This window comes from Cervus elaphus, chromosome 29, assembly GCF_910594005.1.
Source record: "Cervus elaphus chromosome 29, mCerEla1.1, whole genome shotgun sequence".
Lineage (NCBI taxonomy): Eukaryota > Metazoa > Chordata > Mammalia > Artiodactyla > Cervidae > Cervus > Cervus elaphus.
The window spans coordinates 57262583-57284661 of NC_057843.1; the positions used below are offsets into that span (position 1 = coordinate 57262583).

The 22079-nt window shown below is 52.7% G+C and overlaps 2 protein-coding genes across 20 annotated transcripts; one reads left to right on the top strand and one right to left on the bottom strand.

Annotated features, from left to right (window-relative positions):
• Positions 1 to 398: 398 nt before the first annotated feature.
• Positions 399 to 18845, top strand: NPR2 (natriuretic peptide receptor 2). Of its 8 annotated transcripts, none has more exons than XM_043891024.1 (23): positions 426 to 1893; positions 2261 to 2362; positions 2727 to 2932; positions 8803 to 8916; positions 9209 to 9344; positions 9585 to 9679; positions 9912 to 10044; positions 10271 to 10355; positions 10930 to 11059; positions 11222 to 11296; positions 11508 to 11585; positions 11819 to 11923; positions 12040 to 12111; positions 14724 to 14883; positions 15057 to 15212; positions 15290 to 15458; positions 15618 to 15764; positions 16257 to 16380; positions 16572 to 16640; positions 17684 to 17858; positions 17930 to 18028; positions 18280 to 18371; positions 18502 to 18845. In XM_043891024.1, the coding sequence occupies exons 1-23, from the start codon at positions 1227 to 1229 to the stop codon at positions 18565 to 18567; spliced, it is 3255 nt and encodes a 1084-aa protein (XP_043746959.1). In that variant the 5' UTR covers positions 426 to 1226; the 3' UTR covers positions 18568 to 18845. The 8 variants fall into 8 exon arrangements, with proteins under 8 accessions (XP_043746963.1, XP_043746964.1, XP_043746966.1 ...); XM_043891025.1 differs by having other exon boundaries at positions 427 to 1893; positions 10939 to 11059; XM_043891028.1 differs by lacking the exon at positions 2261 to 2362 and having other exon boundaries at positions 399 to 1893.
• A 99-nt stretch (positions 18846 to 18944) lies between these two features.
• SPAG8 (sperm associated antigen 8) lies at positions 18945 to 21627 on the bottom strand. Of its 12 annotated transcripts, XM_043891035.1 has the most exons (7): positions 21239 to 21624; positions 20307 to 21132; positions 20031 to 20205; positions 19793 to 19838; positions 19594 to 19708; positions 19369 to 19431; positions 18945 to 19260 (listed from the first exon to the last, which is right to left on the bottom strand). In XM_043891035.1, the coding sequence occupies exons 1-7, from the start codon at positions 21274 to 21276 to the stop codon at positions 19084 to 19086; spliced, it is 1440 nt and encodes a 479-aa protein (XP_043746970.1). In that variant the 5' UTR covers positions 21277 to 21624; the 3' UTR covers positions 18945 to 19083. The 12 variants fall into 12 exon arrangements, 4 of the variants coding, with proteins under 4 accessions (XP_043746970.1, XP_043746969.1, XP_043746968.1 ...); XM_043891034.1 differs by having other exon boundaries at positions 18945 to 19431; positions 21239 to 21627; XM_043891033.1 differs by having other exon boundaries at positions 20307 to 21621.
• Between the last annotated feature and the right edge of the window lie 452 nt (positions 21628 to 22079).

Genomic DNA, 22079 nt, shown 5'->3' on the forward strand with positions numbered 1-22079 from the left:
CCTGAGACTGGAGTGTCTGAGGGACTCGGGGGAATTGAGAAAGGAGACCCTCAGAAGAGCAGGATGCGCGAGGGCCGTGTAGAGAGGCCCCGGCTCCTGGGAGTGAGATGGACAGCGCGCGCTGGGGTGGCCCGGGGGGCCTGGAGGAGACCGGGCAGGCCTCAGAGTGAGGGGACGCCCGGAACCTCGCCGGCCTGGGAGGCCCTTGCGCGGCGCCCCCTGGGTGGGCGTGAGACCTGGGAGGGCCCCGGGCGGCCGGGTAGGGGTGGAGGGTGCGGGGGGCCGGGGGTGCGGGTTGGGGGAGACAGCAGGCGCCGGAGGGTGGGGCCGGGCGGGGAGAAGGAGGGGCCGCGGGGCGGGGGCGGGGACGGCGCGGGGCGGGGGCGGGCGGCTTGCCCGGGGAGTCGCACTCGGCCGCCGCCGGCGCAGCGAGCGGAGACGGCCGGGCCGCGGCGACCTGACCCGGACGAGCGGCGCGCCCGGGGGCCCAGGCAGGGGGCGGGAGGAAGCGCGGGGCTGCGCGGGCCGCCCGGGCCCAGGAGAAGCGGAGCAGAGAGGAGCTGGGACACGGGCGGGGCCGCCGCAGCTCCGGATGGGACCAGCGCCCTGGGCCCGTTAGTCCCAGCAGGAGCTTCGGGAGAAGCCTTCTCAGGGAGATTCACCCCTGCCTTCCTTCCCCTCGGGCCCAGGCCTCGCTTCGCTCCCCGCCGCCCATGGTCCCAGTCCTTCCGCCGCGCCAGCCCCCTCCCACCTTATCCCCCTGGTCCTCCTTTCCGCAGCTCTCTGCCCTCCTAGCCCCTTCGGCTGTGAGGTGCCCCCCAGGCCTTCTCTTTGTACCAGCCTGCCCCCCACCCCCACCCCATCCCAGTCTCGGATCCCCTTTTCCTTCTCAGCTTCAGATTCATCAGGCGACTTCACCCCTCACTGTCCACATCCCAGTCACAGGCCCCCTCGGCCCCTCCGTCCCCCTGCCACCCTACCCTTAGTCCTCCTCAGCCCGAGCCCGGGGCTGCTGGACCCAGTCCTCACCCGCTCCCCGGGGCTCCCTTCCTCCGTCCTCTTCCTCGCCCATCCCTGCCCCTCTCCTGTGTCCCAGCCCTCCTGGCTCATCATCACTTCTCTTCTGGCGGTCTTCCCCTGGTTCCAGGCTGGGTGGTGCTGGGGCCTCCCCCGTAGGCCCGCCTGGCCCCGGCTTCTGGGGGCGGTGGGGCCCCCGCTTGCTCCCCATGGCACTGCCATCTCTCCTGCTGGTCGTGGCAGCCCTGGCAGGTGGGGTGCGCCCTCCCGGGGCGCGCAACCTGACGCTGGCGGTGGTGCTGCCCGAACACAACCTGAGCTATGCCTGGGCCTGGCCGCGGGTGGGTCCCGCTGTGGCCCTTGCCGTGGAGGCGCTGGGCCGGGCGCTGCCCGTGGACCTCCGCTTCGTCAGCTCGGAGCTGGACGGCGCCTGCTCTGAGTACCTGGCCCCTCTGCGCGCTGTGGATCTCAAGTTGTACCATGACCCCGACCTTCTGTTGGGCCCGGGTTGCGTGTACCCCGCCGCCTCTGTGGCTCGCTTTGCCTCACACTGGCGCCTTCCCCTGCTGACCGCGGGTGCTGTGGCCTCTGGGTTTTCGGCTAAGAGTGAGCATTACCGAACCCTGGTGCGCACTGGCCCCTCTGCTCCCAAACTGGGTGAGTTTGTAGTGATGCTCCACGGGCACTTCAACTGGACCGCCCGTGCTGCCTTGCTGTATCTGGATGCTCGCACAGATGACCGGCCTCACTACTTCACCATCGAGGGCGTCTTTGAGGCCCTGCAGGGCATCAACCTCAGTGTACAGCACCAGGTGTATGCCCGTGAGCCGGGGGGCCCTGAGCAGGCCACCCACTTCATCCGGGCCAACGGGCGCAGTGAGTGTGGCCGGGGCTGTGTTAGGGCTAGGCGAGGAGGGTCGCGGTGTCCCTGGGGCTTGGCACTGGGAGGCTGTAGATGGACACGGGTGTTGAGGAGCTGATTGATGCTGGTGGTTGGGATCGAGAAGCAGATGTGGATGGAGCCCCTGGGAGAGGCCTGAGGCATTGTATTGGGTGGCAGGGGGGGCTGCTGGTGGCTGTTCACAGGTAGATGTGAACAAGGAAGAAGATAGCATGGAGGGTGACGCTTGGGTCAGGGAGAGTGTGGGGCTGGGGGAAGTTGAATCTGGACAGCAGTGTGAGTGCCCCGGAGTGGTGAATGTAGTGGATGGTCACTCCAAAATGTGTGCCTGTCTGTGAGCAGAGACTTCTCAGACTGGGCTGCCAGGACCCCTTGGAGGCATAAGAAGAGTGAGGACTCTGTTAATGGGCTTTGAGGTACAGCAGATTTGGTGGGGAAAGACAGGTAAAGCTCACACTGAGAGAAATTCTGAGCCATCCGTGCCTTTGAGCCTAGGGAGAGGCAGGGCAGAGTGGGGGAGTGAGGAGGTCGGGTGGGAGGCAGACGGCGGGGCTCTGGGAAGAGGAGGGGCTTGAGGGATAGCTCCCTTCCTTTGGAGTCTGGAGTCAGGCTCTGACTTCTGCCAGATGGTCCTTATGGCCCCAGGGTACTTATGACATAGACTCCCAAGGGGAGGGCTGGGGGACATCTGGTGGGTGGTTGGTAGGTCAGGGCCTCTGCTCCTCGCCAAGCACGGAGAGGCAGCTGGTCAGAGGGGGCTGTCGGGGCCCTGGCCCCTCTCTCAGGCCCCCCGTGTGCCTGCTCCCAGTTGTGTACATCTGCGGCCCTCTGGAGATGCTGCACGACATCCTGCTGCAGGCGCAGAGGGAGAACCTGACCAACGGGGACTACGTCTTCTTTTACCTGGACGTCTTTGGGGAGAGTCTCCGCGCGGGCCCCACACGCTCCATGGGCCGGCCCTGGCAGGATAATCGCACCCGGGAACAGGCCCAGGCCCTCAGAGAAGCATTTCAGGTATCATCTGAACCAAACTTGAAGCAGGAGAGGAACTTTTGGGGGAATTCTCTTTCACAAAACCCCACAGAAGCCCCAGCAATAGGGCGAGAATTGTAAACCATAGGGGTGAAATGGACAGGGGATTTTCTAGCCTAGCCTCACCTTTGTGGCTCTCTCTCCGTGTGCCTGCCAAGGCAACCTCTTAAGATCCTGGAATGGCTGGCTTTCCTAAGTACCAATGGTAGATATACTGTCAGGGAGAAAAGTTCAGGAGAAGACTTAGTCCCAGCCCCTAGGAGGGCTTCCACCCTTTCTGCAGAGGTGAGGCATGATTCCAGTACGGTTAGATATAAGTAAGAGATAGGATGTGATTACAGGTCCTGGAAGAGATGCTAAGAACATGAGTGGTTCAGAGGAGAGAGTCACTGTGGGCTGGGTTTAGGGAAGGCTTTGATAAAGGAAGCAAGACTCTATTGTGACTTTAAAGACAGATGTTGTTTTCCTAGTTAGAGTGGGAAAGAGGATCCAGGCAGCTAAGAGAAAAAGACAGGAATGGATCTGTTTGGGGGTTCAAGGCAAACTGACCTGACAAGAAAGAGTGGTTCACTTGGGGACAGATTATAAGAAATAATGTTGCAGGGGTAGCCTCAGATTAAGAAGAGCCCTGAACCTAAGACTGAGGTGCTTGGACTTGAATGGCCAAGTTTTCGAGTTTTTTTGGTGTGTGTGTGATGAGAAGTATACTGACAGAATTCAGGTTGGATTGGAAGAGGAGAAGACTGGACGCAGTGAGACCACCTGTATGTAACAGGTTAGAATGAGGCACAGAGGTGTGGCTTGAGCTGTGATGATGTGTCTGTGCTCATTTGTGTCTGACTCTTTGCGACCCCATGGACTGCAGCCCGCTAGGTTCCTCTGTCCACAGGGTTTCCCAGGGCAAGAATACTGGAGTGAGTTGCCATTTCCTTCTCCAGGGGGTGGTGATGGTAGCAGGAATGAAAAGAAATGGATGTGAGAAACAACTTGTAGGGAGAACTGATATGACTCTGTTCACATCTCTGCTCAGAACTTTAAATGACTGATTTCCCACTGAATGAAGTCCTGACTCCTTTTCATGACCTTTAAGATTTCCTACAGTCTGTTCTCAACCCACTTTTAAAATCTTACTTTCCAGTACTGCTGAGTACGTCGGCGGCTAGACCTCTCTCAAACCCGCGACCAAAAGCTTCCCCTTGTCTTGATGCTCCCTGCTCCTTCTGTTCACAGGGCTCTTCCTGCCTTCACCCCAAATCTCTGCCTGTTAAAATCATACCCGTGAACTGCTCCCCTTTCCTCCCACCAATTTTTCACTGATTTGTGTGCATAAGTATTTTTTAAAACTTATTTATGTGTATCCCTCCTTTTCCCAAAAGGATTTGAGGTGGCATATGGGATAACCTTAAGGTCCTTTCAACCCTTAGATTGTTTGACTCTAAGTAGGTATGTATAAGTGCTGGACTTGTTTGGCCACCTTCTCTAGTAAGTGAGGTTTTAATATGACTGTTTTTTTTTTTTTTAATTGGAGGATGGTTGCTTTCGATACTTGTGTTGGTTTCTGCCACACATCAGCAGCCAGCCGCAGGCAGACGTGTGTCCCCTCCCTCCTGAACCCCGCTCCCATCTCCCTCCTCAGCCCACCCCTCTCGGTGGTCACTGAGCGCTGGGTTGAGCGCCCCGTGGCTGTGGCTGTGATTTTGTATTTGGTTGTGTCTGACTGTGAATGACGTATCTGTGTGGACTCCTGAGCATGAGTCTGTGACTGTCACACGTGAACACAGGCAGGGGCAGGACAGGTTTTGTTGATGCTGTGACTTTTGCCTAAAATGGCCCTCTCACCTTTTGTCTGTCTGAATAAGGCATTCTTTAGGACTCGGATCAGTTATCTTCCCTTCTGGAAACAATCCCTGAATCCTCAGGCTGGACTGAATTTCCCACTCTTGTGACTAACTTTATCTCCTCTGGAACGTACTCTTCAGCCAATGTTTGATTCATTTGAAGACTGACTCATTCTATTAGAGTTTATTGAGCACCTGTTACGTCCCAGTCACTGTGCTAGGTACTAGTATACAGCAGAGAACATAACAGATATAGTCCCTGCCTTTTTGGAGTCTACATTCAGTAGAGTAGACCAACATAAACAAATAAGCAACAATACTAGCATAGAACAAATTGTGATGTAGTATGGTACTTAAAAAAAACCAATGGAGTGGTTTGAGAAGAGAGTAACAAGGGAACTGTGCTTTAGCTACCGTGGTCAAGGAACGTCTCCCTGACCCTCCCAGATAGCAAGATTCCACAGCCTTCTGGGCCACATTTTCTTTGTGGAGGGAACAACTTTCTCTCTTGTGGGAGAATTTCTACCAGCCAAGAGGCCCCAGCATTTAGGATAGGGGAGGAGGGATATAGTCCACTAACAATTAGTTACAGACAATTGATCTTTGAACGTTGTGGGAATCAGGGACACCCACCCCTCCATGCAGTCAAAAATCTGAGCATCACTTTATAGCCGGGCCTCCCCATCAGAAGTTCCACATCTGTGGATTCAGCCGACCATGGATCATACAGTACTGTGGTCTGTGTTTACTGGGAAAAAAAAAAAAGGCCGCATTATCAGTGGACCCATGCAGTTCATACCCATGTTGTTCAAGGGCTGACTGTAAATTAATTCTCAGCTCTCCCACTCACTGTAGGCGTTATTCAGACAGAAAAGCAAAGAGGGAGGTTTTGCTACAGTACAAGAGAAGGGGCAGTCAAGAACATGCCGAATGGACCATCAAGGTGGTGAGGTGGGGAGCGGGGGTGATGGGGTATCCTCTGACAAAGCTGTTCTTAGCCTTTTCTGATCCCAAAGCCGGGCAGGGGGTTAGGGAGGTTGTGTGGTCAGTTTCAGACAAGGATGAAAGAGCAGAGAGGCCTCACCCCAGACATACCTGGCCCACTGTGGTCCCAGACTGGGCTAGCCTGGAGAAGGTGGCAGCAGAGATGAGGAGCCCCTGATACAGATGTCCACAGCCTTTCCAGGTGGCTGTCGTGCCCGAGGAAAGGGTCCCAGCTTGTGCCGGATACTAGATAGCGTGGGGGAGAGGACCCTAAAATTGAGTCTGTTGCTATGATTTTTCTCCCTCATTAAACCATAGCTGCTAAAGGGCAGGGATCATGCTTACCTGTGTAGTGTGTGTGCCCAGCACATGTTTGCTGAGTTAAATCAAGGTGTGTGTTGGGAAGAGGGGGACAGAGTCAGGAATTCTTCTAGATAGAAGTAGAGCTGGCAGATACTATAAACCGAGATGATCAGTCAGGAGAGGGGAAAAATAAGTAGATATGGTAGAGCTAAACAAGTGACTCAGCTCTAAGGACCCAGAGCCTCTGTCTGGACATTTTAGAACATTGGACAGACTGGCCCAGAAATCCAGGCAAAAGCCACCACCTAGGTGACCAGCATGAGACTAGGTTACAGAGCGGGGACTCCAGCATCTAGAATGGACGCCAGCACTAAACCAAGGGCTGTGTGGGGCAGCATCTCCTCTGGAGACCACCATTCTGTCCATTGATCGGGGTTGGGTGCGGGTGGGCCCATGGGCTGGGCCAGGCGTCTGCTGCGCTTCCACATTTCCTGGGTGCCCTTCGGGCTTCCATCACTGCTGCACTCATTTTTGGCAGCCTTTGCTTGTTTTTTTTTTTTTCCCAGCTGGGGTCCCCTATGAAACGGGACAGTGACCTACCTTTACCTTCTCTCTAGCCCCTGAGCAAGAACAGCAATTCTTTGGCGGTTCTTCTGCTTCTCTCTCTCTTTTTTAGTAGCTAGTAACCACAGCAGAAGAGTCTAGCAGAGCAGTTTTCGATGTGTGGTCTTGGGATCCTGGGGGCCCCTGGAATCCTTTTATGGGGACCATGAGGTCAAAACTATTTTAAAAATACTGAGATGTTATTTGTCACTCTCATTCTTCCATGATTGTACAGTGGAGTTTTCCAGAGGCTACGTGATGTGAGATGATGTCATCACTCTGGCAGCTATAGAAGGTGTGCTTGTGTATTCTTGCGCTTTAGAACTTTGTCAGTTTTTATTTCTCCTCTGGCAAATATTGATAGATGTAATCCAAATTACAGACTCCTGGGGGTCCTCCGTAATTTCTAGTAGTGAGGGGTTGTGAGACCAAAAACATTTGAGAACTGCTGGTCTAGCAAACAAACCAACCTAGGGAATTACTTTTTTAAAAAGCACTGGAAATCTATCATCAACATTTGTATTGAAATATAAATTGTGTGAAGCCTGATCTTTTCAAGGTTTTTTTGGTAATGTTTAAAAAATTGTATTTATTTATTATCTTTGGCTGTGCTGGGTCTTCATTGGTGCGAGTGGGCTTTCTCTCGCTGTGGCGAGTCGGGGCTGCTGTTGAGGTGTGCAGGCTTCTCATTGCAGTGGTTTCTCTTGCTGGGGAGCACGGGCTCTAGAGCGTAGGCTCTGTAGTCGTGGCGCGTGGACTCAGCTGCTCTGTGGCACGTGGGACCTTCTCGGATCAGGGCTCAAACCTGTATCTTTTGCATTGGCAGGTGGATTCTTAACAACTGGACCTCCAGGGAAAGTCCCTCGAGTCTTTTAACTAACTTTTTACATTGTCAGCCATGTCCTACCTTTCTGTTCTTATTTTATTCATTGAATACGTGTTCCTGAATGAACCCTTCCAGCCCCACCCTCAGTCTCCCTCTCCTTTTTAATTCTGTCTGACAGTGGAAGAGTGTTAGCAATGTGCGGTCAATCATCCGCACACTCCAGTAAGAATAACTACCTCAGTAGGCAAACTCTAGTCTGTATACTGAATATGTGTTATGAGCTGACTTCACTATTTCGTACCCGGAGTGAATTGATCTAGAATGGATCATAAGTAATATATCTAGTATCTCTATGATACTTTAGGGATTAAAGACACGGATTAACACAATTGCTAGAAATGACTTGTTTTAATCTACCATTTCAGAAAATATATTGATCTACAGTCTTTCCCCAAAGTTGTCATGCCGGTTTTCTGACCAAGGCAGAGAGGCTAGTGATTGTGGAGGCCCGAGGTGCAGGCAGAGGCCAAGAAGGGGGACGTGTGTGAGGGCGGTGGGAGCCAGGCAGGCACCCCCGTGGAAGATGGAGAAATGCTGACTGTGGCCAGGGAGAAGTGTACACAGCTAAGACCACATGTGTCACTGGCTTACCTGTGAGGTGTGTGTGGGCGTGGGCCCGTGTGCTTTCCTTGTGACTCATGACTTGTGGGACTAGGCTGGTATGCAGGGCAGTACTACACACAGTGGGTGTTCTGCACACGTTAAAGGGATGGGCTCGTGGCTTTTTGCAGATGGAATCATTCTCTCAAAGTATTTCCCCCACTTGTCACGGGACCTGAAATCTCTTTAACTCGCTGGGTGGAAGCACTGGGCCAACATTCTGCTGATAGCATTAGCAGTATTAGCACCAGGGAGAGGAGCTGTTGCTCAGGGTTGTCCTTGCCGGTAACAGGTACCCAGAGGGGAAGGGACCGAGGAGCTCTGAGGGACAGCAGGGGCTTCAGGGAGATGAAGAGCCCGCCTGGTGGGTGGAGTCGGCTTTGTCTGTTTCTTAGTCTCCACATTCCCGGAACCATCCACTGACAGATGGTTCTATCTATCTTGTGTGAGGAGTGCCCCCCTTTTCCCAGATGTATTAACCACACACACACACAGTGTTTAGCATCCTCTCAGCCTTCAGGGTCACCCACGTACATTTTATATCATGTGTATTTCACCACGTTTCTCTCTCCTGCCTCCTCTCTTCCCCTAATTCCCATCTTGAATCCTTTTCACTCTCCCATGTGCTGTGGGTCCAGACGGTATTGGTCATCACATACCGAGAACCCCCGAATCCTGAGTACCAGGAATTCCAGAATCGTCTTCTGCTTAGAGCGCGGGAGGATTTTGGCGTGGAGCTGGCCCCTTCCTTGGTAAGCAGATCTCTCTTTCCCCGAGAGTCAGGCCAGGCTTTGAGGAAAGGCTCTTCTCCCTAACTCAGAATACAGCCTTGGCCACAGAGCCAGCCCTCCTGTGGGGGCTGACGGCTTCCATCTGGGTTTTTCCCTTCTGCCCTGGCGAGGCAGGGATGGCCCCTTAGCTATGGGAGGAGGGAAGAAAGCGAGCCAGGAGGAGGGGAAGAAGGAGACCCCAGAGATGGGAGGGGGGCTGGAGAAGGGGCCTGGCGGGACCTTTGGAGAGCACTGCTGAAGTTACCACCCCCAGATGAACCTCATTGCTGGCTGCTTCTACGATGGGATCCTTCTGTATGCCGAAGTCCTGAATGAGACCATACGGGAGGGAGGCGCCCGGGAAGATGGACTCCGAATTGTCGAGAAGATGCAAGGACGAAGATACCGTGGTAATGGAGAGGGTCAGATGAGGGCCAGAGTGTGGCTGGCGGGCTCAGCAGTGGAATGGGCAGAGGCAAACGGACATCAGGGGCAGGAGAGAAAGTTAGCTGGGGTCAGAGCACCGGGCTGAGGTGGACACATGCTAGAACGGGGGCAGGGGCGGACCGCCAGGTAACTAGAGGGCTTGGGAAGATGGGAGAGGGGCCAAGGGCAGATCTCCAAGTAAGGGGTGCTCCTTTCTGTCTTAGGTGTAACTGGACTGGTCGTTATGGACAAGAACAACGACCGGGAGACCGATTTTGTCCTGTGGGCCATGGGAGACCTGGTTTCCGGGGACTTTCAGGTGATGGGGGAGGAGGCAGGGAAGAGTGTGGGGCCTACAAGCCCAGCTTTTAGGGTTCTTACCGGGGCAGAACCAAAGGCATTGGAGGCAGGGCCTTACTTTCTCTCCTGGAGCTGCATGACGGTGGTGGGGGGAGCGGCAGGCTGGGGAGAAGAGCAGCTGAGGAGCTGGGGATCGGGGGAGGAGGCTGGTGGGAGCAGGCCCGTGGGCCCCGTTCTCTCCATCCTCACAGCCTGCAGCTCACTACTCGGGAGCTGAGAAGCAGATTTGGTGGACAGGACGGCCCATCCCCTGGGTGAAGGGGGCCCCCCCCTTGGACAATCCCCCCTGTGCCTTTGACCTGGACGACCCGTCCTGTGATAAAAGTGGGTGTGTGCAGGGACTGGGAGCAGCCCTTCCTCTCTCTGCTTTCTGTTCCCGTATTTCCTGCTCATGCCCGCCTGCCCCCGACTCTCGGCTCTGTCTCCTCCACCCGCTCCCTCCTTCTCTACCTCAAGAGATGGGTCTGCTCCCTGCACCCAAGAGCCTCGCCCCCTTCTGGCTCACAAGGCCACACACAGTCTTTCTCAGGGACCCCCCTCTCCCCTTCAGCTCCACTTTCAACTCTGGCCATTGTGGCGCTGGGCACAGGGATCACCTTCATCATGTTTGGTGTCTCCAGCTTCCTCATCTTCCGGTGAGTTCTGGGCTTTCCGCTGACAGGCCCCCTTAGCTGTAACTCCGCCGCCTCTAGCCTCTCTTGTCAGTTGTCTTTCCGCCTTGGTCTTGTTTCCCCCTCCCCGACTTTGGTTCTAGACTGGGTGCACTAGCCTAGAATTAGTGACTTTGAGTGGGGTCTTCTATGGGCAAAGGTGAACTTTCCATGGATGCTACCATGGCACTAGTGGTAGAGAACGCACCTGCCAATGCAGGAGACGTAGGAGATGTGGGTTCGAGCCCCTGGAGGAGGCTATGGCTACCCACTCCAGTATTCTTGCCTCGAGAATTCCATGGACAGAGGAGCCTGGTGGGCTATAGTCCATAGGGTTGCACAGAGTCGGGCAGCATTTTAAGAAGGTACTTTATCTTCAGTCTCTGTGTTTTTACCTAAGCACAGGGCTTGTGTCCGACCCACAGAAGCTCTTCACTCTCTCTCTGTCCTGTCTCTCGGGTGTGACAACTGCAGCCTTGAGAGCTGCCGGGAAGCCCCCGCCACCCCGAAGCTGGCTTCTGGGGTAGGATCGGGCTTGCCAGTCAGCTGAGGGGTGCAGTCCTTACAGAAAACTGATGCTGGAGAAGGAGCTGGCCAGCATGTTGTGGCGCATCCGCTGGGAAGAGCTGCAGTTCGGCAATTCAGAGCGATGCCACAAAGGTGCAGGCAGCCGCCTCACGCTGTCGCTGGTGAGCCCTGGTCTCAGCTGTCCCTCCGCTTCCCTCTGAGTGCCTGTCCTTTCGTCCCCTGGACCTTTCCCAGCACATCAGCCTGTAATGATAGCGCCTGCACCGCCACCACCTCCTAACGCTCCTTTCATCCTTCCGCCTCCATGTTGCCCTTGGCCCCAGCGGGGATCCAGTTACGGCTCGCTCATGACAGCCCATGGGAAATACCAGATCTTTGCCAACACCGGTCACTTCAAGGTGAACAGTCATCCGCTTATTCTGGTCCCCACCATTTCATCCTGTCTCATCCGCATCCTTCACCTCTTCCCGTGGCCCTCTGTCCCTCGCCAGCCTCCTCTCTCTGTCTGGCTGAGCTCCTGGGTGCTCCCACAGTTCTCTAGTCTTTCCCAGCACCCAGAGGCTCCTTCGGAGATTAACGTTCCTCTTCCCCTTTCACTCCCACCCTCAGGGAAATGTTGTGGCCATCAAACATGTGAATAAGAAGCGCATCGAGCTGACCCGGCAGGTTCTGTTTGAACTCAAACATGTAAGTCACGGTGTATGGATTGAGGGCCCAGGATAAACACGGATGTGGAAGGGGAAGGAGAGGACTAGGGAATGGTAATACTGGCTGGGAGGGCAAGTGGCTCATTTATAAATGACTTTGAGTTGTGAGTACAATTAAGAGAAAGGTCCTCTCCTGTAGTGATAGATTTCTGTATCTAATTTTTAGCTCTTTTAATTCTCTTTTCTTCCTTTCTTTTTTCCCTCTTTGGCTAGATGAGAGATGTTCAGTTTAACCATCTCACTCGCTTCATTGGCGCCTGCATAGACCCTCCCAACATCTGCATTGTCACCGAGTATTGTCCTCGTGGGAGTTTACAGGTGTGGGATCTAGGTGGGGATTATGGGGGCAAGGGACACAGACCCAAGATTACATCAACTGTGCGGGTGACGGTGGGCTGGAATAGTCACATCATCTATTCCATGTCACTTACCAGGATATTCTGGAAAATGACAGCATCAACCTGGACTGGATGTTTCGTTATTCACTCATTAATGACCTTGTTAAGGTGAGTCTTCCCTACTCCTTGAGCTCATCCACTTTAATAATACCTCCTTTTTTCTGTCTTTGCTTAGGATTTCTCTTCCTGGTCCTCTAAAAATTCTATTCTCTCCACTTCCCCTTATTCTGAAGGTTGGGTAATAATGGGTAAACAAGGGATCTGGGGCTTTTAAATTGGGAGGAATGAGTTTTACTTGCCACAGAGAGTCTTTGTAGCAAATTTTTGTTTTCCCACACTAGACACCTCAAATCTCTCTCCATCGTCCTTTTATTTTTTTAACCTCCAAGAGTTTATATTAAAATCTCTTAGCAGGGAAAAATGAATGTGGTCTCCAAACATACTTATCGTCTGGGTTTTTTAACCCTTATTTTTCTCTGTCATTTACTCTCTAGCCAATATTTGGCATATCTGCTCTTTTGTTCAGAAAAACTGAACATTTTCAAAAAGAACATTTTACGAAGTAAATGTAAAGTTTACATTTACATAAAAAAGTAAGTTTTACTTACTTCTCTAAATAAAACTGAGAAGCCAAGGAAAACTATGCTAATCATTTGGTATCTTCTAAGATACTAGGCCGGAGAAGGCAATGGCACCCCACCCAGTCCTCTTGCCTGGAAAATCCCATGGATGGAGGAGCCTTGTAGGCTGCAGTCCATGGGGTCGCTAGGAGTTGGACATGACTGAGTGACTGCACTTTCACTTTTCACTTTCATGCATTGGAGAAGGAAATGGCGACCCACTCCAGTGTTCTTGCGTGGAGAATCCCAGGGATGGGGCAGCCTGGTGGGCTGCCGTCTATGGGGTCGCACAGAGTCGGACATGACTGAAGCGACTTAGCAGCAGCAGCAGCAGCAGCAAGATACTAAGCTTCAGCTATTTTCAAGTGACCCAGAGGTCCATGGATTTGTGGAGGTATAAATTTACATCTTGCCCAGGTGTTTAGAAGCAAGTCCCTGGGTTAGTGAGCTAGCCTAGTGGATCACCTGTACAACACCTGAAGCTGGCTTTGGTTATTCTGCTTAGTTCTAATGAAGTTATTTTAAAAATTTTGTGTGTAATGTAAAGTTTGCCATCAAATGAGAGAGAAATTATTAGGTAACGTTGATGCGGTGCTCAACGGGAGGTGTGATGATAAATTATAAGAAAAACATGACTCTTAAGAGAACAATGATTTGATGGAAAGGTTTTATAACAAATCCAGAAGCCTAATCATATCTACATTCACGAATTTGGAGATTTCCAAAGGTTTGCTGATGTCAAGATGAAACAAATAAGAAGAAAGAGTTGACAGAGACTAGAGTTTTGAATTGTTTAGGCCCAGAGCTAACCATTTAGAGGAGTTTTGGTTAGCGCTGTGTCCTTTTTCTATTCCACCCGAACTGACTTCCCAGGGGAAGCACCACTGTGTCTTCTAAGGACCTGCCTTAGAGTCCTTCACAGGCAAAGGTTCTCTCCGCTCTGGCCCTGTGGGGTCAGAAGTTTCAGGCTTCTGCACTGACTTGGCAGCTACCTCCTACCTTGGTCCATTTTCCAGGGTTTTTTAAAAAAAACTATTTATTTATTTTTGGTTGTGCTAGGTCTTTGTTGCTGCCTATAGGCTTTCTCTAGTTGCCGTAAGCAGGGGCTACTCTTTATCGCAGTTCATGGGCTGCTCGTTGCAGTAGCTTCTCTTGTTGTAGGGCCCAGGCTCTGGGTGCTCAGGTTTCAGTAGTTGCGGTTCACAGGCTTAGCTGCTCTGGGTCATGTGGGATTTTCCTGTACCAGGGATTGAATCTGTGTCCCCTGCCTTGGCAGACAGATTCCCATCCACTGTGCCACCAGGGAAGTCCTAGGTTTTCCTAATTTACCATCCTCTCCACTTTCTCTCTGGTCCGCATTCCGTCTAGTAGATCACTTTTCTCCTCCATCTCGACCTGCCTGCCTGTTCACGGTTATACGTTAAAGTTTCCAACTGGCTTATCTTCCTTGGTGCATCTGGGTACTCTTAATATCTGGATCTCAAAGCACGCCTTCCTGAGCAGTGGCCAAGCATTTGAGGCCATCGTGGGTGTAGTATTCTTGGAGTTCACCCTCATAGTTCTGTTCCCTTCATTGCTCGGAAGACAGACTGCCCTTTCCAGGGTAATGACTGATAGCTCCCTTCGTCCCTCTTCTTACGCATGTCTCCTGTCCCTGGTGCTTAGGTGCTGACATACTGCTTAAGGTACCAGGAAGACATGGTGGTGGTTTAGTTGCTAAGTTTTGTCGGACTCTTGCAACCTTATGGACTATAGCCTGCCAGGCTCTCTGTCCATGGGATTTCCCAGGCAAGAATACTGGAGTGAGTTGCCATGCCCTCCTCCAGGGGATCTTCCCAACTCAGGGATCAAACCCAGGTCTCCTGCATTGCAGGCAGATTCTCTACCATCTGAACCACCACGGAAACCCATGGAAGAGATGACTCTCCTATTTTTGCCTGCTTCTTTGAGTGGAAACTGTACAAAGGATGCCTTCCAAAATTAGCATATTGTTTTTATGGCCCCGAGATCTTTAGACAGCTAGCTAATGCCCATCTCGTGGAGAGGGGGTATCCTAAGCCAGATATGATCCGATCCTCTGACTTGATCTGTGTCCTGCAGGGCATGGCCTTTCTCCATAACAGCATTATTGCATCCCATGGGAGTCTCAAGTCCTCCAACTGTGTGGTGGATAGTCGTTTCGTGCTCAAAATCACAGACTATGGCCTGGCCAGCTTCCGATCAACTGCTGAACCTGATGACAGCCATGCCCTCTATGCCAGTGAGGCCTTTCCCCACAACCCACTTCTGCATTGCCCTCCCTGGCCCTGATCATTTCCACCTAGGGAGGGTGGGAGAGGGAGATGGAGTGACAGCACTGTGGCGAGCATTATGCGAATGAGCCCACGTGGGCTTGGGGATTCCATCTTTGAAGACCTGGTTTCCTCTTTTCAGAGAAGCTGTGGACTGCCCCAGAACTGCTCAGTGGGAACCCCCTGCCGACCACAGGCATGCAGAAGGCTGATGTCTATAGCTTTGGGATCATCTTACAGGAGATAGCACTTCGCAGTGGGCCTTTCTACTTGGAGGGCCTGGATCTCAGCCCCAAAGGTAAGAGTCAATATACTACCCAGCACTTCCCCTACCTGGAGGACCTGTTCTTCAACCAAGCCTTTGATCACTCTCAGAGATTGTCCAGAAGGTCCGGAATGGTCAGCGGCCTTATTTCCGGCCAAGTATTGACCGGACCCAACTGAATGAAGAGCTAGTTTTGCTGATGGAGCGATGTTGGGCCCAGGACCCAGCTGAACGACCAGACTTTGGACAGATTAAGGGCTTCATTCGCCGCTTTAACAAGTGAGAGGGCATGACGGGGCAGGGGCTCCCCAGGGATAGAGGCCTCATCAGTCTTAGTGGATGAGGTGGGGCTGGAGGGGCCAAGAGGGTGGGCTGGGTAGAAAGCCCTGGGAGTCTTGAACATCTTGGAGCAGGTACCATATCCTGGCCTCCTTCCAGGGAAGGTGGCACCAGCATTTTGGACAACCTCCTGCTGCGCATGGAGCAGTATGCCAACAACCTGGAGAAGCTGGTGGAGGAGCGCACACAGGCCTACCTGGAGGAGAAACGCAAGGCTGAGGCTCTGCTCTACCAAATTCTACCCCAGTGAGACTTCTGACCCCTTCCTGAATTTTCCTTTGGTATCTGCTCTATTGCTTTCTACCTCATCCAGCTTCTGACAACTCCCTTCCCAACCCTCAGAACAAACCCTGCTTTGTCACATCTTGCTACTGTGAGCCCATTCTGGCTCTAGACCGTGTTTTTCATTCTGTCTCCAAATGAGCTGTGCTGCCTTCTTCCTGGCCTCCTATCCCTTCTTCTTAGGATGCTGCTCTACCAGAGCTTCGCTCCAGTGAATGTAGGCAGAACCGTCCCATCTTAGGACATTTGGCCTGCAGCCCAGGGATCCTCTTCCAACCCCCACCACGTGTCTACCCTATCTTGCTCTGGACTGTCATGACTTCCCAGCCACCTTCCTTCTCCTCCTCCAGGCTCAGCTTTCACGTTAGAACCCATCTCTGCTCCAGCCATGCACTCCTTTCCTCTCCCTTTGCCCCCTTCTCTGAGTCTGGCTTGGACTGTACCCTTGCCTCCTAGTTCAGTGGCAGAGCAGTTAAAACGGGGAGAGACTGTACAGGCTGAGGCCTTTGACAGCGTTACCATTTACTTCAGTGACATCGTTGGCTTCACAGCTTTGTCGGCAGAGAGCACCCCCATGCAGGTGAGAGACAGGTTAGGGGCCAGGGGCAGTGGGGGGGCACCTAGGGGAGCTTAACTGGGGCATAGAGATCCTTGATAATAGGAAAGACTAGCTTGTTCTGGAGTTTCCATATCTTGTCACGGCTCGTATGTTAAAAATTCTTAGAAAGTCAGTCACAAGTTTTAAGCCCTCTTCTTTCCCATCCCTGTTAGGTGGTGACACTTCTTAACGATCTGTATACGTGTTTCGATGCCATAATTGACAACTTTGACGTCTACAAGGTGAGAGCTGGGGCTGCCCTTCCACTGACACCTTTAGAACCCAGTCTCCCGAACCCCACGTGCCTTACCTGCCCCGTGGTCAGTTTTCCCGCTTGAGTCTCTGGCATTCTAGTGCTGGAGTGCCCTTTATAGACAGCTGAGGCTCTGGCACTGTAGTTGTACATCCCAGTCTAATCCCTTGTGAATCCTTGAGCCTTCCCTAATCAGAACCATCACAAGATCTAGTCTGCCACTTTTTGACTGAGGGTATGGTCAGTCTAGCCATCTTTTCTCTTCATCCCCTCCAGACATGGAGGAAGTATACAGGATGTGGGTATAGAATGATATATTGGGGTGAAGGACAAGATACATAGTGAAAGCTTTTTGTTGAAGTCATTGAGTCATTTAAGGTAGGCTTTATGGTGCTTGGGAATAAAAAACGATCTGACTTTGTGGCTGTGTGGCCTTGGGCAAGTAAGAGAAGCTCCTTGAGCCTCAGATGTTTTATCTGTATGATGGGAATAATAGACTTATTGTGAATAAGTGCCTAACATTGTGTAGATAATAAATACCCACTCTTGTCCCTTCCCTTTGGATTCACTCTGCCATCTCTTATTTACCATAATGAAGAATTCCCATAAACCCTTTATTTGGATTTACCAATTGTATTTCCCATTTGCTTTATTTTAAAAAAATCTATCTATATATCCATATAATTATTTTCTGAACCTTGTGCAAGTAAGTGGCAGACACAGTGGCCCTTCATTCCTAAATAAGTCTCTGTGTAGTTCCTAAAAACCAGGGCCTTCTCTTATACAGCTTCAGTACAGTTAACAAAGCCAAGTGCCTGCTTTCTTTCCTTTGACACTTTGGGCTTATGTAGGGCTCACTTCATTGGGCCTGCTTCTCCCAGATTCTCAGGACCGGGGCACTTATTTGCCAGTCAGTGTCTGGCTTCCCAGCTGCCAGGATGACTCATGGTGGTACTCAGCTTGTCTCCTCTTACTCTTCCCCACCCCCATTGATACAGATAGATATGACCTTTTTATCCCCCTCTCAATCAGGTAGAGACGATTGGAGATGCCTACATGGTGGTATCTGGTCTCCCAGGCAGAAATGGTCAGCGTCATGCCCCAGAAATTGCTCGTATGGCCCTGGCGTTACTGGATGCAGTTTCTTCCTTCCGCATCCGCCACCGACCCCACGACCAACTGCGGCTGCGCATAGGGGTCCATACAGGTAGCGCTGACTCTTCCTCCTGCCCTCGTACCCACCTTCCCCAGGCTCTTCCAGCCTGTTTCTTCTAACAGGGCCCGTCTGTGCTGGGGTCGTCGGCCTGAAGATGCCCCGCTATTGTCTCTTTGGAGACACAGTGAACACTGCTTCCCGAATGGAGTCTAACGGTCAAGGTGAGACATCAGCCTCAGCCTCCATCTGGGTTGGCCTTTTCTTTCTTTCAGACTTCCTCCAAATCTCTCAATTGGATAGACTGCAGTTCCTGATTGCCCTGCCCTTGGACATATTTTGGTTCTAGTGCATGTGCCCCGGGAACACTGAGACCCCCCTGAGGCATGGTGGTCGGGTAAAGCTCTGATACTGCAGTTCTTCGGTTGCCTTTTCTTTGATTCTTCTTTCCGTCATCTCTCCTGTCCTGCCCCAGCCCTGAAGATTCATGTCTCCTCTACCACCAAGGATGCCCTGGATGAGCTCGGATGCTTCCAGCTAGAGCTTCGAGGGGATGTGGAGATGAAGGTGATGGCAGGCCACAGGGAGGGAATCATGGAAAGGGAGGATCAACGTGACTGTGGAGGCCATGGGGGAAGAGAGGGAGGTATGAGGAATAACAGAAGAATCTGAATTATCTCTGCTCCCCCAATTCCAGGGAAAAGGAAAGATGCGAACTTACTGGCTCCTAGGAGAGCGGAAAGGACCTGCTGGGCTCCTATAAACCCTACTTCTTCCCAAGTCAGACAATCCCCTGCTGCTGGTACCTGGGTGGGCAGTAGCCATCATCTCTCCACACATCAGAAGTGGACATTGTCACATGAGATGGAAACCAACATGCATAAAACCCCCACCTTATATGGAAACTGTTGCCCTTTGCAGCTCAGTCTTGTACATATACCTGTCCCTCTCTGGCCTGGTCCCCTTCCTCCCTACCTTCTGTAAATATCTGTATCTAAACCAGAATATTTTGGCCAAATATAAAACAAACAAACAAAAACAGTTATGGGTGACACAGTCTGCGTTAGGGGTGGCTCCAAGGAAAGGTTCTGGGGTATGGACACAGTAACTCACAGAATCACTGAATCAGCAGTCTCAGGATGAGAGAGAACACTTTTTATGTAAAACCCTGTCACCAAGTACAGACCAAATTCACTTCCTCCCCACCTCTCCAGCACAGAGAGAAGGAGATTCCATATTCCACAGCTACCTGCCTCCTCAGCCCTTAGACAGAAGTAGTTCAACCCCCTCCACCACCCTGCCCCCCTCCCTGACAGGCAAGGGAAGATATTTCTCCCTGGTGGGAATAACTCTCAGGTTCAAAGGGCAACGGCTGCCCCAGCGACAGAGGCACGGGCGTTGAGAAACTGCAGTTCTTCCGGAACGGCGTGTCTAGGGTCCTGATGTTACTGACACCCTGGAGGGGTGCCAGAATGAGGACGGGGCCCGCTCTGCACCACGCCGGGACAGAACAGCCCCCTTCCCTCCTCTCACCCGCACCCAGCACCCGGTCACCCTCACACACCGGAAGCTGTGGTGCCCTCTCCAGCCAGAAGGTTTCAGGCTGCTCTGTCCGGTAGTCGTGGAGCTGTGAGGGAAATACCGCATAACTCCGGGCCTGAAGAGTTAACTCTTCAGCGTCGGGGCTGGCTACTTTCCCACAGCCTGTCAGGGCCGGGCTGTGCGGGGGTGGGGGTGGGGGTGGGGGGTGTGGGGTGTGGGGTGGGGGGTGGGGTGCGTGCGCTCTCACCTTTGTCGGCGCAGGAGGCCCTGCCCGCACCAGCTCCTTCTTGTAGTCGTGGTGTGTCACAGACTCGACCTCAGGCTCCTTCCTTGTGGGTTCCTGCTCTGCCTGCACCTCTTTACTACACAGGCCTGGGGGGTGTCAAGGGCATTCTCCCCTGACTTTTGTCCTCCCCCTCCCCATTTCCCTTCACCCAGCCTCTCACCAGATTTGTTGGCGCAAGAGCATCTCCAGTATGGCTTCACGCTTCCCTGGGGGAGGTCAGGGAATGGACAGAATAGAGGAGGCTGCTTAACAAACAGACCCAGAAGAAACAAAGTTGGGGAAATGAGGAAAAATTGGGTTTTGTCCTTATACCCCTCGGACAACCATAGGCCCACCTGATATTCCCCTCTTTTTTTCTCTACTGGACTCATTCTTGCCCATTCTCTCATGTTTCATACCTCGAATTGGCTGAGAGTGGCTTGTTGGGGGCTGGTATGAGTCTTTCTGGGTGGTGCAGGAGCACATAGGTGACTGTGGCTGCAGGGTCAGCAGTCCCCGGTGTCCGTGTCGGAAAAAGAAACTCTCAGAGCCATCCTGCATGACTGGGACTTGATCCAGGTAGTTGGTGGCTCTCTGTAGGCCCCAAGTTGAGTGACAATGATATCCTTCCTTGTACCCACCCCCATCAACTGGGGGCAGCCTTCAAGAAAAGGGAGCAGGTCAAACCTTAATACCTCCTCCTCCCAGTTGTAGAGAAGGCACTGGCCCCGTGGCAGTGTTTCACTGAGAACTGTACTCTTCCCTTCAACTTCGGGGGGCTTCCACAGCCCTCGGGCACCAGGTTCTGAGACTTTCAAAAATTTCCAGGATTGTTTCTGCGGCTCCCAGTGACAGTGGTGTTTGCAGCCGGTATAATTAGGGATAAGATCTCCCCTGGGGTTTCTGTAGCCTACAGGAGCAGAGAAGTTGAACCCAGGGCCATGCCCATGGCCTGGTCTGTGCCTGGAATCAACAGCAGGACCAAGATCAGTGCCTTGACCAGAGCCACCACCAGGACCCTGACCAGAGCCACCACCAGGGGTACCACCAGGACCAGAACTGGAGCTAGGTCCAGGGTCAGAGCTGGAGTCAGGACCAGGGCTAGAGCTGGAGCCAGGAACAGGGCCAGAGCTGGAGCCAGGAACAGGGCCAGAACTGGAGCCAGGAATAGGGCCACGGCTAGAGCTAAGGTCATTTGTAGTATACGGATTCCGAGCAATACGGGAAACACCGACAGGCTGAAAACCGAGTCTCCCACGGCTTGTCTTGTAGGTAAATCTGGGTGCAGTGTAGCGCTCTGTCTGACTGTCAGAGGAGGGCTCCGCGAGCAGGTTCCCATGAGAGTAGGGGGCTGGGCTCTTGGTCGATAATGCAGCTGCTCTGGCAGTGGAGGCGGCTGTAGCAGCTGCTGAAGCCGCGGCGGATGCAGCTACCAGGGCCGATCTCTGACGGCCATGCCAAGAAGAAAAGCGATCGGAACTGGACCCTAGTCCGTCCGAGCTGGGCTGTAAGTCTAAAGATCTGGAAAAAAAAAAAAAAGTGAAAGCGACAAAGCTGTCAGAAGCGCAGCAAAGTCTGTTAACTTTCCTTGTCCCCTTCCACCCACAGCCAGAGCTGTGGCTCTCACCGCGACTGCGATCTGTCAGTAGACTCAGAGGTCTCCATCTTCCAACGCCAGCTACCGGGTTGCCATAGAGACGGCAAATCATGCCAGGAGACTGCGCAGAACTAGAGCTGGGCGGACGTGGAGGGTGAGCGTGCTGGCAAGTTCTCTGCGGGGCGGAAGTCTTAAACCCGCTGTGGTTTGGGAGGGCTGCCTTCCGTCCGGATTCCCTTCCGCGTCAGCCCGGCTCTTAAAGTTCCGCTGGCTTCAGTACCTAAGCAGACCTTTTTAAGGTTTTCTAAGGTGGTTCTTTCGGAGAAGGCAATGGCAACCCACTCCAGTACTCTTGCCTGGAAAATCCTATGGACAGAGCAGCCTGGTAGGCTGCAGTCCATGGGGTCGCTAAGAGTCGGACACGACTGAGCGACTTCACTTTCACTTTCATGCAGTGGAGAAGGAAATGGCAAACCACTCCAGTGTTCTTGCCTGGAGAATCCCAGGGACCGGGGAGCCTGGTGGGCTGCCGTCTATGGGGTTGCACAGAGTCGGACACGACTGAAGCGACTTAGCAGCAGCAGCAAGGTGGTTCTTTGTGTTTTAGAACAGGCACAGGGCTATGGTATCAGTCAAAAGCCTTCTTTGTGTGTTTATGCAGGGGCATTTTTTCAAAGCTTTTAAGGATGAAGAGACATCAGACAGTAGCTCAAAAACAAAATGGTGAGACATGGAGATTAGCCAAAGGGTTGCCACTTTTTTTTTTGGTGTGATTATTTCTCTTCCAGTAAAAGGTTCTCACATTGATAATCCTCCTTACAGACCCCCCTTAGAATGTGGCTTGGTATGTGAATTGAGCAAGTCTTGGGAT

Excerpts from the sequence above, each read along its gene's own strand:
- SPAG8 (XM_043891032.1), bottom strand. The coding sequence starts at position 21,320 with ATGATTTGCCGTCTCTATGGCAACCCGGTAGCTGGCGTTGGAAGATGG. Across the intron at positions 20,206-20,306 it reads TCTACAACTGGGAGGAGGAG|AGAGCCACCAACTACCTGGA; the intron begins GTATTAAGGTTT and ends TGGGGCCTACAG. Across the intron at positions 19,709-19,792 it reads CTCTTGCGCCAACAAATCTG|TAAAGAGGTGCAGGCAGAGC; the intron begins GTGAGAGGCTGG and ends AGGCCTGTGTAG.
- NPR2 (XM_043891024.1), top strand. The coding sequence starts at position 1,227 with ATGGCACTGCCATCTCTCCTGCTGGTCGTGGCAGCCCTGGCAGGTGGG. Across the intron at positions 10,045-10,270 it reads CGACCCGTCCTGTGATAAAA|CTCCACTTTCAACTCTGGCC; the intron begins GTGGGTGTGTGC and ends TCTCCCCTTCAG. Across the intron at positions 15,213-15,289 it reads CCTGGATCTCAGCCCCAAAG|AGATTGTCCAGAAGGTCCGG; the intron begins GTAAGAGTCAAT and ends GATCACTCTCAG.